This window comes from Engystomops pustulosus, chromosome 1 (assembly GCF_040894005.1).
Source record: "Engystomops pustulosus chromosome 1, aEngPut4.maternal, whole genome shotgun sequence".
Classification (NCBI taxonomy): domain Eukaryota; kingdom Metazoa; phylum Chordata; class Amphibia; order Anura; family Leptodactylidae; genus Engystomops; species Engystomops pustulosus.
In genome coordinates this window covers 235,013,811-235,029,450 of record NC_092411.1, presented here as the reverse complement: position 1 = coordinate 235,029,450, position 15,640 = coordinate 235,013,811, and the positions used below count along the sequence as shown (strand labels likewise).

At 40.8% G+C, this 15,640-nt stretch overlaps 1 protein-coding gene across 5 annotated transcripts in view; it reads left to right on the top strand.

Annotated features, from left to right (window-relative positions):
• Positions 1-15,640, top strand: part of FHIP1A (FHF complex subunit HOOK interacting protein 1A) — a 125,246-nt gene that overhangs the window by 58,968 nt on the left and 50,638 nt on the right. For all 5 annotated transcript variants that reach the window (XM_072121399.1, XM_072121380.1, XM_072121390.1 and 2 more), the window contains one exon: positions 15,159-15,317. In XM_072121399.1, coding sequence (XP_071977500.1) covers positions 15,159-15,317 — 159 coding nt within the window. The remainder of the gene's footprint in view (positions 1-15,158; positions 15,318-15,640) is intronic.

The window sequence follows — 15,640 nt, the reverse complement described above, 5'->3', positions numbered from 1 at the left end:
ATTTGGGGTCTGACCTCACACATTTTTCCCGGCATGATCTAGAGAATAGAGAACCATAGACTTTACCTCCCAATTGACAGGCAGCTATCTCCAAGGTGTTGAGTTTGGGAATGGTATGACCAAGGAGGACAACCTGTTCTTCAGAGAGGATTCCCTCAAAGGAGGAGATTTGAGCCTTCATCTGGGAAACAGTCTCTTACCCAGATACCTCAAAGCTGTTGCACTAGATCGTTTCTGTGGCCGTTCCCCATCTCTCAAAATGGAGGATAGAAAGAGCCATTGGGGCACATTTACTTACCTGTCTCAGGATTGTTCCGATGATAATGCACTGTGTCGCGATTCACTAAGATCGTGCACCCGATATCCTGCATGTGCCGCTTCCCCGATCAAGTCCGCCGGAGCTCACCTTCTTCTTCCTGATGCATGTAAGTGCTTGATTTTGCGACACAATTCGAATGTTGAATCCTGCGTTTAGTCCGAATCAGCCAGCGCAGCCATGCCTAAATCCGATCACGTGCGACACAATCCCCAGTTATATACCTGTCCCAGCGGTGCAAATCCCAAAAACATCGGAAAACATGACGAAAGTGTGGCCGTGGACCGTTAGTAAATAAGCCCCATTATATACTTTTGTTTTCTTTAAGATGAGAGGATGGCTGTATATGTGAGTGTAATGGGAGTGTTATTCCTCTGCATTAGATTTTGCTGTCAGAGAGTTTCCTTAATGTTTCCTCTACAGATCAGAGGGTAAATTGCAGCCTGGTAGAGTTATTCTACTTTTTAGCTAGTGCTAATTGACTCGAGCACATTCTGTATCATGCTGATGCCTTAGCAGTTCAAACTCTGCTTTGTTATATTTTTACCTGTATCAGATCTATTTACTGGACCAAAGTTGTCGAAAGGGTTTTTGGATGGATTGTAATTGTTTACTTTCTGCAGGAAAGCAGTAGACTGCCCTGTGCTTGAAATACAGTACGCACTATTAGGAATATTTTTGGTGGAGTTCATCCTCTATCATCTGTTGTGTATGTATGAAAGTATTATGTGGCAGGAAACCATACCATAACCAGTGAAAGTCATGCACCCGCCCTAAATGTCACAAAATAAGATAAAACTCGCCCCACATTATGTTTATTGACATCATTGTACTTTTTATATAGGAATTGTATCTTTATACTGGTTTGTATCTTGTATGGCTTGTATAAATTAACCTGCATATTCCAGTCACCCATTTACTATCATTCTATGCTATTAAAATGGTGTTTTATAGAGTTGTTATTGAGGTCAAACCCAACACAGACAGAAATGGAGGAAATTAATTCAAACTAACTTGTATCACACTGTTGTGTATCTCCTACTCTGATGTTCTCTCTGTGCTTGACTGAGAGAAATTCAGTGCTGACTTGGGGGGGGGGCGGTTGTACAGGAGGGGGCTTGCTAAAAAAATAAACATTAAATACCTCTCAACGCCCTCCTGGTGCCCCACCACTCTCCGGCCAGCCAAGTTGGAAGCCAGAACGCAGCAAAGATACTGTGCCCCTGTTTGTTTACATAGGGCATGGAACATAGAGACGGCAGTGTGGGACACTGAGAGGGCTCACTGAGGTAAGTAAATATTTTTTTTTTTAACGAGCCCCCCCACCCGAAGCCACCAATGGGTTTATTTACACTCTCGGATAACCACTTTAACTGTCTTTTTCAACATCACACCTGCTGTCTGGCACCACTCAAAAAACTTCCCTCAGCACCTGGCATGATCACATTCTCTGTGTTGGTCGAGACTTACCATTATGGGAAAAAGGACTTCTTCCAATGGGCCCCTCCAGATGGAACAAGGGACCACAAGCCTCCATGCTCATAAGATCCCACCACAATGGATGCCACACTTTTCTCCTGCCAGTTTCCCAGGTGTCCAAACCCCCATGGAATGTTCCAAAACTAGATAATAACAATAAAAAATACTTAAACATTTATAATGTTAAAGCAAGTGATAAGGTAAAAAAAGCTGTAGTATTTTCTACTTTAGGTTTGCACACTATTTTTTATCTTGACAGACCATGTCTGCCGTTAGCTGATATGCCAGAACAAAGAATAGCAGTGAAACTGCAATAATTCCAAAAATGATGTTAAATTTTGGAATGAATTATGGCTCAAGCCAATTTGTTAAGGTTATCCTTCCCCTCACTTTTTATCAAAATACTGCGAAAACATTTGCTCGTGTGTTTGCTTCTATAACACGAGGTTCTTGTCAGGTCATGAGCAGATCCGATCTGCGATGAACATTGCTCATTCTTTTCAAAGTTGGAAAGGGCATTCAAATGCAGATGTGTATGCCGCCATTTTCCTGGAGGTTGTCGCTCCACGATGATGTTACAGGGGCCAACAATCCCCAGGAAAATGATGGCTCACAGGCCCCACTTAGCATTTAAATGCTGCTGGCAGCTCTTAAAGAGTTAGCACTGGCAGATGTTAAATATCTGGACCTGACCTCGAACATAATTTTGAGGTTTGGGCTCGGTGGACCCTGAACATCACAAGGTCCGTGCATCACTGGTCAGGACTCTTCATGGACCACATAGGAGCATGGACCTCATTCTTCCCTAATTCAATACAACCAGAATATTCCTTCTGAAATTGGCCAGTTCACCTGACTTTTTTTCTAATTAGTTTGGGGTTATAAAGGCTCTACATGTTAAGAAAGGACTTTCTTATTATTTGGGTGATAGATATAATATATATATATATAAGAGCGTCACATCCAGCATACTTATGAGTATTTATTATATTGAACGTGCAATGTATTCCTGTGTGGGGTAACAAACAATATTTCTGGCGTCCAAAGAGAAAGACATAATACATGATTTCTTTTTGTTTACTGGGAATCTGCTGCACAAATGAGATAGGTAGAATTTGACAGAAACCCTCTCACCTACAAAATGTGACCATTTGCATATGTTTACACTGAGCCATGTGTTGCTATGGAATCTGTGTAAGAAGCCATGTCCATGTGCACCTGTCTCGCAAATAAAGAAGCTTATAGGATTTGTCACTTCCACCAACCACTAGTACCGAATATTCTAAACCACAGGAAAACATTGCTTTTATGAATTGGGTACCTAAAGTTTACTGAAATTGTGAATACAATGGTGGTAAATGAGGAAAACAAACAGTATAGTGCACTGGGCAATGTAGCCAATCTCAATAACTACCTCTTACCTTCATTATGCTTCAAAATTACTGTTTAAAGAAATCCAAAGATTTTAGCTTTGTTACTATAATGCTGTATGTATGTTTGATGTTCCTACACATGAAAAGGAGCTAGTCAGCAACTGGATATTTATAAGGATATTGCTTTGAGGTCCTCTCTCTTCCATGTTTTCCACTAGACACATACACAATGCAATTATACTACTTTTCACTTTAAAGGGTTATTCCCACAAAGACAAGTTTCTTTTATGTACTCAGGATAGCAAAATAACACATTCTCTAATTCACTGTTATTAACAAAAATACAGCATTTCACAGATATAAGTCTAACCTGTCTCTGTGTCCTTTTGCTCTGAGCCTGCTCTGAGCCTGTAGCCCTGCCCCCTGCACAGAGCTCAGATTCACTTCCTGCCAGCACATCCTGAGCAGAGAGAAGCTGCAAACTACAAGGATCCGGGGGAAGGGGGAGGCAGGCACATATCTGTGAGAACAGAGATGTAGCAGGGCTAAAAGTGCAGAAGTCTGTCAGCCTCTGTCTGTCATGCCTTTGTATAATAGAAATTTCTTGCATCTCTCCTTCTTTGTGTCAGGGAGTTAGTCCAATGGGAAGATGAAGGCAGATGAAAGTGTATGAACACCTGTACCCTGATAATCAAACCACACTGTCACCCCACAGAACTAGATGGATTATAATGTGTCTGCTTAGAGAGTCCCTGGTCACACCCTGGGATTTTGCACTGAGCAGCCTAGAGAGAGATAAAACAGCAATAACACTGAGTAAAAATTTTAATGTAAGGAGTTAAAATGATTTTTATTGTGTTTGCATCACTAGGGGAATGAGATGTGAGAATACCACCTGATATGATTTGGATATGCCACCACTTTTCGATAGCTAAGGGCCTGACCTCTGGTTTGCTTGTTGGCTAGGAGCTCCACTTTGCCTGCAAAATGTAGAAGGAAACCCTGAAGGCCATTTATTTCTTGAATCAATATAACAATGGCATATTAGTTCTCTTTATAAAATAGAAATACCCCTTAAAAATCGAACAATTTATTAGCATTTAATGAATAAATCCTAATGTCTTGTTACAACAGTAAATATAACATTTTTAATACACTTTAATTCATAAGACTACACAAGTTTAAAAACACCCCTTAAAAATCATACCGACAACCAAAATGAACAGGTAAACATATCAATAATGCCACCCTCTCACACTTTCTAGCACCCCAATGGCAAGTTTGCACCCAGTTTCTTCAGACTATTCTTGAATCTATTGCACTCTGCATTCTCCACAGGTAAACTGCACATACTGAACTGTACTGATCTTATATTAATCAATAATGAAATCCCGTTGCACTCCTTTTCATAGGCTCAGTTGCTATTGGCAAACTGAAGTTTTGGTCTTGCATCAGAGCTTCTTCAGACACTATTTACACAATAGAAAGGAAGTAGACACACTAGTAGCATTGGGTTAGCATTAGGGTATGGGGCAACGGCCACAGGAATAAATCACTTGTAGTTTTTATATGTATTTATAGAAAGTCTGTTTATTTACTCCCCTGTTTTGGTTCCATGGAGGATCTTCAAAGATCTTGAAATGACTCTTGTGGAAGAAAGTGGAGGGGTCAACTTTCGTAGTTAATACATCTATGCCACTCACGGTGCAGAATATCAGATATATATGTTTAGACCAGTCTTTCTTTGTGTTGGAGAGAAATTCTTGACAGCTCCGTGACTCTTAAATCTTGACAGTGAGCACACTGTGCATTTGTATATATGTGAGATGGTAGCATTAGGTATTCATTATCTCAAGGCTGTGTGATGGCAATGTATGCTTCTGGCTCACTGACAAGAAAAGACTCCAAGTGCGAAGACGTCTGTTGTACTTGAGTAAAAAGCAGATAAATTGCACATATTTATGGCTTTTATCAATGTCCAGAAGCTGAACTTAAAAAGCAATTTAGCCTTCTTGTTGATTGCCATAATGAACAGAAAGGATATATATAGTGGGCCATCACAATATTATAAGCATGAAGCAACAACAAGAAAGGGAGAACTGCCATAAGCAAGAGCCTCAGTGGGAGACTTATAGTTCTTACTAAGATTTTACATGCAGTCAATTATGTCCACAATGTATAGTTAACACTGACAGTGTCATTCAATTTACATGAAAAAAGCATTTTTTTGTAGATAGGGATGTGGTAATTAACATAACAATGTATTGTCATATTCACTCTGCTAGGAATTATTACTTTTGTTGCTCTGGTTTTGATTTTGGGGGGTTTTATACAAACCATTTACATAATTATGTTTCACAGTAGTGAAATGATATCTAGTTTTATGTATATAATTCACAGAAATGACTAAATAACTTTTTTCATATAGTCTTGAATGAACATTTCCCCTGCTCGAGATCGAGCATTTAATTAAAAAAACACAGTGAAGAACAATGAAGAATAGAATAAAAACAGTGAACACAGGATCATTTAAGTGAAAAACACAGTAAAGAACACAGTGAAGAATAGATTACAGATGTTCGGCACATCTGCTTACTTGTCGGAAGATACACGCGGAACCGTGCGAACAAAATAGTATGTGAAGAACAATATATATGTGTGAAGAACACATTGCACAACAGCACAGAGACACCGGGGAGCAGCACAGAGACACCGGGGAGCAGCACGAAGACATGGGGCAGCGGCAGCACGGAGACATCAGGCAGCGGCACGGAGCAGCACGGAGACATCGGGGCACGGAGACATCGGGGCACGGAGACAGCGGGGCACAGAGACAGCGGGGCACAGAGACAGCGGGGCACGGAGACAGCGGGGCACAGAGACAGCGGGGCACGGAGACATCGGGGCACGGAGACAGCGGGGCACGGAGAGAGCGGGGCACGGAGAGAGCGGGGCACGGAGAGAGCGGGGCACGGAGAGAGCTGGGCACGGAAACAGCTGGGCACGGAGACAGCGGGGCACGGAAACAGCTGGGCACGGAGACAGCGGGGCACAGAGACAGCGGGGCACGGAGAGAGCGGGGCACGGAGAGAGCTGGGCACGGAAACAGCTGGGCACGGAGACAGCGGGGCACGGAAACAGCTGGGCACGGAGACAGCGGGGCACAGAGACAGCGGGGCACGGAGAGAGCGGGGCACGGAGAGAGCGGGGCACGGAGAGAGCGGGGCACGGAGAGAGCGGGGCACGGAGAGAGCTGGGCACGGAAACAGCTGGGCACAGAGACAGCGGGGCACAGAGACAGCGGGGCACGGAGAGAGCGGGGCACGGAGAGAGCGGGGCACGGAGAGAGCGGGGCACGGAGAGAGCTGGGCACGGAAACAGCTGGGCACGGAGACAGCGGGGCACGGAAACAGCTGGGCACGGAGACAGCGGGGCACAGAGACAGCGGGGCACGGAGAGAGCGGGGCACGGAGAGAGCGGGGCACGGAGAGAGCGGGGCACGGAAACAGCTGGGCACGGAAACAGCTGGGCACGGAGACAGCGGGGCACAGAGACAGCGGGGCACGGAGACAGTGGGGCACGGAGACAGCGGGGCACGGAGACAGCGGGGCATGGAGACAGCGGGGCACGGAGACAGCGTATCTCCCGACAAGTAAGCAGATGTGCCGAACATCTGCAATCTATTCTTCACTGTGTTCTTCACTTAAATGATCCTGTGTTCACTGTTTTTATTCTATTCTTCACTGTTCTTCACATCTGCTAACTTGTCGGGAGATAATATACGCGCGGAACAGTGAAGAATAGATCGCAGATGTTTGCATACATCTGCTAACTTATCAGAAGACATTCTTTTTAAATTAATTAACACATTTTATTCCCGAACCATGGTCCCTTTGAAAAATGCTCGAGTCTCCCATTGACTTCAATGGGGCTCGTTACTCGAAACGAGCACTCGAACATCTGGAAATGTTCGGCTCGAGTAACGAGCACCCGAGCATTTTAGTGCTCGCTCATCTCTAGATACAGCCCTTTTCAGTTTTTGTGTCTCCATTTTTAACTCCCCACCTTCCAAAAGTGGTAACTTTTTTATGTTTTAGTTTAGATCTGTATGGGGGCTTGTTATCTGTGGAATAAATTGTACTTCTTTGTGACACTTTTAATATTCCATGCAATAAAGGAGATGTGTCCATGCATTGCAATATTGCACCATCAGGCTTTAATCTCTTTAATCAGTGTTCAGTCCAAATGACACCGTGAAGGAGGGTGGGGAGTGGACACGGCCTGGCGTAGAAATAAACACTGTGCAGACCCCTTTGGGTCAGTACTATCATAAAAATTCCATAAAAATATTGGAAGAATCAAAAAATGTCCCTATATCACTATATTCTGACATCCATTTCTGTTTTACACTACTGTATGCAGAGCTGTGTAACATTTTTATTCATACTTTTTTTTAACCTTTCAACTACTTTTTGTGGGAAGCAAAATGGTGGAAAAGCATCAATACAGATATTTGATTATTTTATTACAGTGTTCACCATATGGGATAATTATTTTCAAATATGGATAGATCAGGGATGTGGGGATACCTAACATGTTTATTATTTTGGTTTTATTTGTTTCTTTTTTTATTTCTAATTTTTACCCTTTTTTCAGTCCCATCTGGCACTTGAACTCTCAAAGTTTTGATGACTCATACAATATATTGCATTACAATTGTTTTGCATTATGGTGTGCAACTTCAAAAGGATCAACTATTCGTGTTTGTGTATTAAGCTCAATTTGGACAGTAGCTACAGATTGTATAGGACTACAAATTGGTATCCCCATCTCTGAAAGCAAAGTCCCTCTGCCCCTTAAGAATAACCAATAGTATAAATGGTATATGTAGAATGGAACCTTATTACCGATTTTGGGTTATAGTCTAACAGTTTTATACTTTCTATTAAGTATGAATGTACATTTATTTGTCTCTATGGTTATTGACTAACTCCTTTCTGTATGTAGCGATGTAATAATATGTTCTCCCTTTTATCTACATACATACAGTAGAAGAGAAGGCTGATCAGATAACAACTAGAAGTTTCTTTTTTGTCCTTATTCATAGAGTTATATAGGACCATGTAGTAGCTGTTTCAATGGCTAGAACATATCCCCATGCATTTCTATGGGTTCACATACATAGCTCTTATTTCCAGAGCAGGTCCTATTCCTGGTTGTGTTTAGTCATTTCTACCATCATGGCACAGAGACCTCACACATCTACGACACACCACGGTTGTGTTTAGGTAGCCTTAGTTTTACACTTTAAAGGTGCTGCCCTTTTTTTATTAAATTTCATAGATACCCCATACTGCTTTGTCATAATGGCATAAGGAATTACATAAACACTGTAGAATAGGAAAGAAATTTAGTAATAAATCTATGCTGATACATAACATCTAGCGATGCCAGTAACATCCCGCATGCAGTACTAAAAGAAGCCCATATTAGTGTGCCTTATGTCGAACAAGGGGATAAGGATTCAAGACAAGACAACATTAATGTAACTCCTAGTGAATCTTGAACCAGATTTTTTCCAGTGAAAAATCCCTCTTTGCACACAAATGTTCAGGACACAGTGTCCATGGAAACAGGACACTGGGGCACATTTACTTACTCCCTGGCGCGATCCCAGATCCGGAATGTCCGACAATAATGAAATCTGCCGCGGTTCACTTAGATCGTGTCGCTTCCCTGCTAAGGCCGGCTGGAATTCACCTTCTTCTTCCTTGTGTATGTAAGTGTATGTCTTGCAACACAATTTTAAAGTTAAATCCCGCGATCAGTCCGAATCCGTCGGATCGTCTGACGGCACGAGCCCAGATTTCTGTTGCACGAAAAAAGGTCGGAATATCCAACGACAGTGCGGTCCGCGGACCCTTGGTAAATAAGTCCCACTGTACTGATCGGATCCAACGGAATGAGCACAGTGCACTGGACATGAGTCCTTGCATCATAGTGAATTGAATATGACTATTGCCCTAAGAGCAATGCAGACACTCTAACAACTGTCACAGACCAAGTGTATCCAGCCTTACTATAATATTTTATTTACAGTACATCATATAGGTGGGCTATTAAGGTTCCTCAGCCTAGACGTGACTGAACCCAAATAAAGTGTATCATTTTTATGTTATACAGGCAGCAGCTCAGTCAAGGGCAAATAACTGTTGCTGTAGATGGTGATATCTGCTTTTACCTTAATCTGGTCATTGGCAGACGCTGAATTCATGACCTTGTTTGAAAGGCAATTGCACATAAAGCGTACTATATCTCTTGTAGCTTATCTCTACAATAGCCGGGTAGCTATTGTAAATGCTTATCAAGTGTCCACTAATGTAGAGGAAGCAATATCCCATGTTCCCATGTTCTATCCTGCTATAGCAATATTTACAGTCAGTCCTGACCACAAGGGCTTTTTAAGTGCATCCTATTTTTTATGTCACCTTGACAAAAGATCACATTAGAACGGTAGATTGCAGTAAAGTGAGCAATATATTTTTTATAAGATATTACTTTACACCAGTCATTTTTTTTGTCAAGAACCTGAACAAGAAATTTTTGTCATTTTCTGAAGTTCTAATCATTGTTGCTAGAATGTAGTTACATGGATATGATAAATATCTATAATTGAGAGAGGTATTACTAAAAAAGAGAAGTTTGCCTGTGTAGTGACTTCTCTGTATAAATGGTTCTTTTTTTGTTAAATCTCCATGAGTTATTTTTGTTGTCGTTTTTATGTAGATACTGTAGATTTACATGATGCACTGTACCATATGTTGGAGGTACAGATTGGTGGGAATACCATTACCAGCAGGGAAGTAGTGAGAGCAAAAAATCTTACACTTTACTAAAGATTCAATATTCTGTAATTATTTTGCAGTTGATCCGTTATTTGCTACTTAAATGTTTGTACAGTACACATAAAGCCCAGTGCACATCTCCATTTGGTCTTCAGTTTTCTTCAGGCAAAACCAGGAGTTGTAGAACACACAGAACAGGTTCAAGTCTTTTCATGATACTTACTTCTGCACAGTTGCCGGAAAGACTTAGGGGGTCATTTACTAAAGGCCCGATTCGCGTTTTCCCGACGTGTTACCTGAATATTTCCGATTTGCGCCGATTGTACCTGAATTGCCCCGGGATTTTGGTGCACGCGATCGGATTGTGACGCATCGGCGCCGGCTTGCGCGCGACGGAAATCGGGGGGCGTGGCCGAACGAAAACCCAATGTATTCAGAAAAACCGCCGCATTTAAAAACCAAAAAAGTGTCGCTTGGGAAGCGCTTACCTTCACCTGGTCCGAGGTGGTGCATTCCGGCGCGGTGAGATGATTTTCAGAGCAGCAGCGCCACCTGGTGGAGGGCGGAGGAACTGCCTTCATAAATCCCGTCTGGACCCGAATCCTGTGCAGAGAACGCGCCGCTGGATCGCGAATGGGCCGGGTAAGTAAATCTGCCCCTTAGTGTTCTACCACTCCTAGTTTTGGCTCAAAATAACTGAAGAAAATACTGGAAGACCTAATGGAGATGTGAACTGGCCCTTGGCTGTGATACAATTATGGTGACCCTATTCTAAATTATAGTCACAGGAAGGGGTATTTTGGGTTCTAACCGCCCCACCCACAGACTCCTAATAGATTGTAAGGCTTATGTACAGAGGATTCTTTTATAGCTGTAGCCAGATAACCCCATTACACTTACAATGCTGTAAAATTACCTAATTGAACTCTAGTGGTATATGCTCAATGATTACAGAAGAGAAATGACTGTACTATGATGGCGATTGAACAACGCTGTGACGAGGCCTGCAAGAGATGTGAATAATGCAGGATACTAGCACTTAGGAGCTGTATTGTACTGTACTATACGGGATTGCTGTATATTTAACTTGGTTATGGTCACAAATTTGATCCATGCCACTTCCTGCACCTTTTTACTTGTCATATCTTTTAACTTTATGTAACCACATGCAATGACTACCATATATAGTGCTGCAAAGCTTATAAATGGACATACACATATCCACTGAAAAGATCCATGTGAAAGGTCTGTTTACTTGCCGATGCGTAGAATAAAGACTGTCAAGAGGGACTAGGACCTGCTTTAATTTTTGACCACTAGACAGGCTCCAGTTGGCCCAGACAGATAACTAGTAGAGAGGATTGTCTCTGCCCAGGACATTCCCAGGTGCTTTCCAGGAGGAAATTCAGTGTCACTGACTCCATTATGTGTCCTACATGATGTATTAGAACCATACCATCCAGTTCTGTTGGTGATCTGATAAAAGGGAACTAGAGCTCTTTTATGTACATTTCCCCAGTCAATGTAGCTCTATCATTGTAATCAATCTAATATATCAATTGTCAATGAGTGTATAGATAAATAGATTGATAGCTGTATAGCAAACATTGTCTCAGTCCCCATTTAGTACCTTTTTTTGGCCCATAGCAACCATGTTTTCCATCATGTGCTGCTGACCAATGAGACCATGGCTTGTGCATCTTAGAAACACCCACACAGGCAAGTGTGGAGCTTGTAGCTGAGGTACATCCACATATGGCGTCAACACATGCTTTTGGAAGCACATTACAACAGCCAGGGTTGGCTACAGGTTTCAGTAGGGCCCTGGGTGACAGAGCTTCTGTGGGCCCCCTTTTAGTGAACTCACGCGGTGGCATTAAAAATTTGGAAACTGAAACAGTCTCCCAAAAATATTCCCTAGTTTATCAGCCCCCTCATTGTTATTTTATATAAGTCCCCCTCCCCCCTATGGATTCATTAGATACAGTCCCCCTCACCCCGATGTATTCTTTATATGGGGCCCCCAGCAGTCTGGACACTAGCACTAACCCGGGTATGCCCAGTGCTGGCGCCACCCCTGACAACAGCTGAGAAGAGAACATTTGCCTGATTACATTACTGTCAACATGCGTGTGTAAATGCATACATTTGGAAACGCAATGTTGACAGCAATGTAATCAGGCAAATCTTCTCTCCTCAGCACTTCAAAATGCATTGCGTTAAAGCCACATGTGAACACACTCTCAGAGGCTGAATCATGTACACAAGTGAAAATGTGAAGGTTTATTCAATGACAAGAAAAGTTTCAGTATTATAACTTTTACAACTAGAGAAGAGTGTAATAATGAAATGTCCCGCCCCTTGCTTCCATCTATCACAGCTTCTATTTTCTCTATCATCTATACATCTCATATCTATCCATCTAAAACTGCAACACAGCACATGGGGAAGATTGGAGACTTGGAGAGGCATAGAGCACATTATCCCTGCTCTCTCTCTCCTGTCTGCCATTTCTGTGAGGTGAAGGGGGGGGTGTATGAGCTGCAGCTTCTGGTGGATTATTTGTTTATATACAAGTGTAGGGAAAAACCTGAGGGAAAAAGATATACACAGGACTGTCTACAGTTGTGAGTCTGTGACTTATGGAATAGATACACTAATTTGCCTGTTATCCCACATAATGTTAATGTTCTTCTTGTAGTTTATGATGTATAGGGAGCTGTGTTTCATTTTAGCTATGAGGGAAAGATTTCCTTATCCCACCCTGGAAAAATGTATTAGCATATTTCCATCACATTCTGGTGGCATTCTTATCATGGGAGTTACTCTTCAGTTAAAGGGCTATAGGTGAATATTGTTATATATGGTTTAGTTAGGTCACTGGGGAAATGGAGACGATGGCTCTTCTCCCCTAATTTGTCATTGTATATACTTTTTAATGGTGGTTTAGACACTTTATAACATTAATAGTCCAAGTAAAAATCAAGTACAGACTTGTGTAATATCATACTTCATGTTATATTTTATATAATAAAAATGTCTCTTCAAGGACAGGTCAATTACTGGAGCGTCCCTAATTTGTATGTTAATGACAAACAAACAGGCTTCACACTATGAATCATTATGCCTCATGTGTCACCAGAAATCAAAGTCAGATTCTTCTTTCTTAACTTATATAATTAACTTTCTTAACTTCATATATTTCCTTTTTATATGTTGGATTCTAACTACAACTATCTATACACAATAAAAGTACTACACTTACAACTGGGAAGAATCAATTAAGAAAATATGAAGACTGACCTTTATTATGATGAAATACACCTATAACATTAGGTACATCAAACTGCAAATCAGCAAAGAGGCTTTATAGTCTTAGATTAATATTAAATAAGCTATACTTCAAACTCATATCTACATTTTCATTGCCGCTCTATGTAATTACTTACATAGAAGTTAACCATCCCAGCATTTTATTATATTGCTTGCAATTTTCTTGCATTAGTTACTGGGAATTTTTGTCCTTGGCAGTGGATCATTGGCTGCTTATGAGGGAAATGCCTTGTCCGCAACCCTGAAAAATGAATATGTTGTGCCAGACAATAATGGAAAGTTCCATACCATATTTTACTTAGGCAGCAATCAGTCTCACAAGATGAAGCCTGATCTTCCTGGAATATAGAGGGCACTAACTAAAAGGTTGATTTTGCATAGTGATATTGTTGACATTTGAGGCAATATATATCCATGGATTATTCATTGATGAAGTAGGACGGGTGTAGCGATCATTACCTGCTTTTCTGGTACTTGCCAAAGTGATGTATAAATTAAAATATCCTAATCCTGTCCTCCTCATAGCTGTCTATAATATTCAATGTTCTTATTTATTATAGGCAATAATAATCTGTATTAGATACTCCTCATTGAATTATGGTTTATACACAGAATCAATAATAAAATTATGGCACAATTGTAGCCCAGTTTGCACAAGAGAAACATGTACATGGTTTAAACCACATATTTCTAAATTTCTCTGAGTGTATAGAAGCCACTAAATTACCGGTATAACCTTCATAAATACTCTTAAAAAATGAAACTAAATTCGTCCAATACAAACTAATTATTGTTGATTAGATCATATACAGGCCAGTTTATAGAAAGAGACTTTTCTAGTCCTTGACCCTGATCTTAACCCAACGTGTTTACATTGTCTACCTATAAGTAAGAATTGATAATCCTGCCCCACCACCTGTTAAATTGTATTAAGTGCTATGGAATTTAATGGTACTATATAAATAAAGATTATTATTATTATTCAGGGGGGATATCTCTCATTCTTGAGTTCCAGATATTAATACCTTAGGCTCAAAAGACATTTTCAAAAGTTTTACCTGAATCTATGATGACTAAAATTCCAGACCATGCCACATATCTTTTACAATAAGTTAATGGACAAATTAAAAAGACTAGTTTTGGGTAATTTAAAATGCTTACAACAGTGTTTGGTCTAGTTTAGCTGAATCCGGATTTAAAAACCCTGTTCGGGTCTTGGTTCGGATAACGAACCTATACCCCAACTAGTATAACCCGTGATCAGTGATGGTACTGATCGCAGGTGGTAACCCTTTAATGTCAGCTGGTATAGTCTCCATCCCCAAAATGTTGGTGACCTGTGATAGGGCATGAATACGTTTAATCGAGCATTAATGGTTAAGAGTTGAGCCAAACCCAAACCCAAATTTGCAATTCAGGGACAGTCAACACTATTAAAGACCAATCTGTCAGGTTGCATAAAAGTAATGTTCAACATGTATCGTGTATAAATGTGTCATCACTAGAGATGGGAATGGAATGTTGGGTCCTGCAAGTTAAGCATTGCGGTTTGGAAACCTCCATAACTGTGGCTAAAATCCATTGTGCACTTGCATCTGCTTTGCCAAACATACAAAATAGGTTGGCCTGAACTTGGGCCTACATTAGTTCTATCACCCTGCTTATTAAGGAGTCCAATAAAAGAAGCTTGTTTGACTCTTGGCCTGTTTTTGGTGATCCCCATCCCAATTTCTGAAATATGCGAATGTTATAGCGTGTGCAACTATTTCTGTAAAAAACATTTCTTTATAGTGACGTTTTTCCTTTTTACAGGTACTAGCAACAGGGCTGAGTGGTCTCTATTCTTCATTACCAACCAAACTGGAAGATAAAGGAGAAGAATGGCATTGCCTTGTTAAAGAAGATTGGCTCCAGGTCCCTTCACTTATACAGTTCATGAATTCTCTTGAATTCTGCAATGCAGTAATCCAGGTTAGCTATTTATTTTGGGCTTTATAAATCATTTTGCTAGCTTTGTGTATAAAAATGCAGGATTTTATAACTGTTAGGCATAAAACTATTCTAAGACTTATCAGCCACAATGTCCTTGAGTTTTCCTGTGCTTCCATTTTTTTTGTATTTGAAAGAATTGAACTATAAGTGCCTTAAAATTCTCTTCATTTATAAGATAATTAACATAAGTGTTTTTCTACATGAGACATGTTTGGTTTAAAATGCTTTGACTATTATTTTTACTGCCAGAAAAGTCTCTTTTAGATTGGAAAGAACATTTCAAGGTTGCTGAGATATTAATG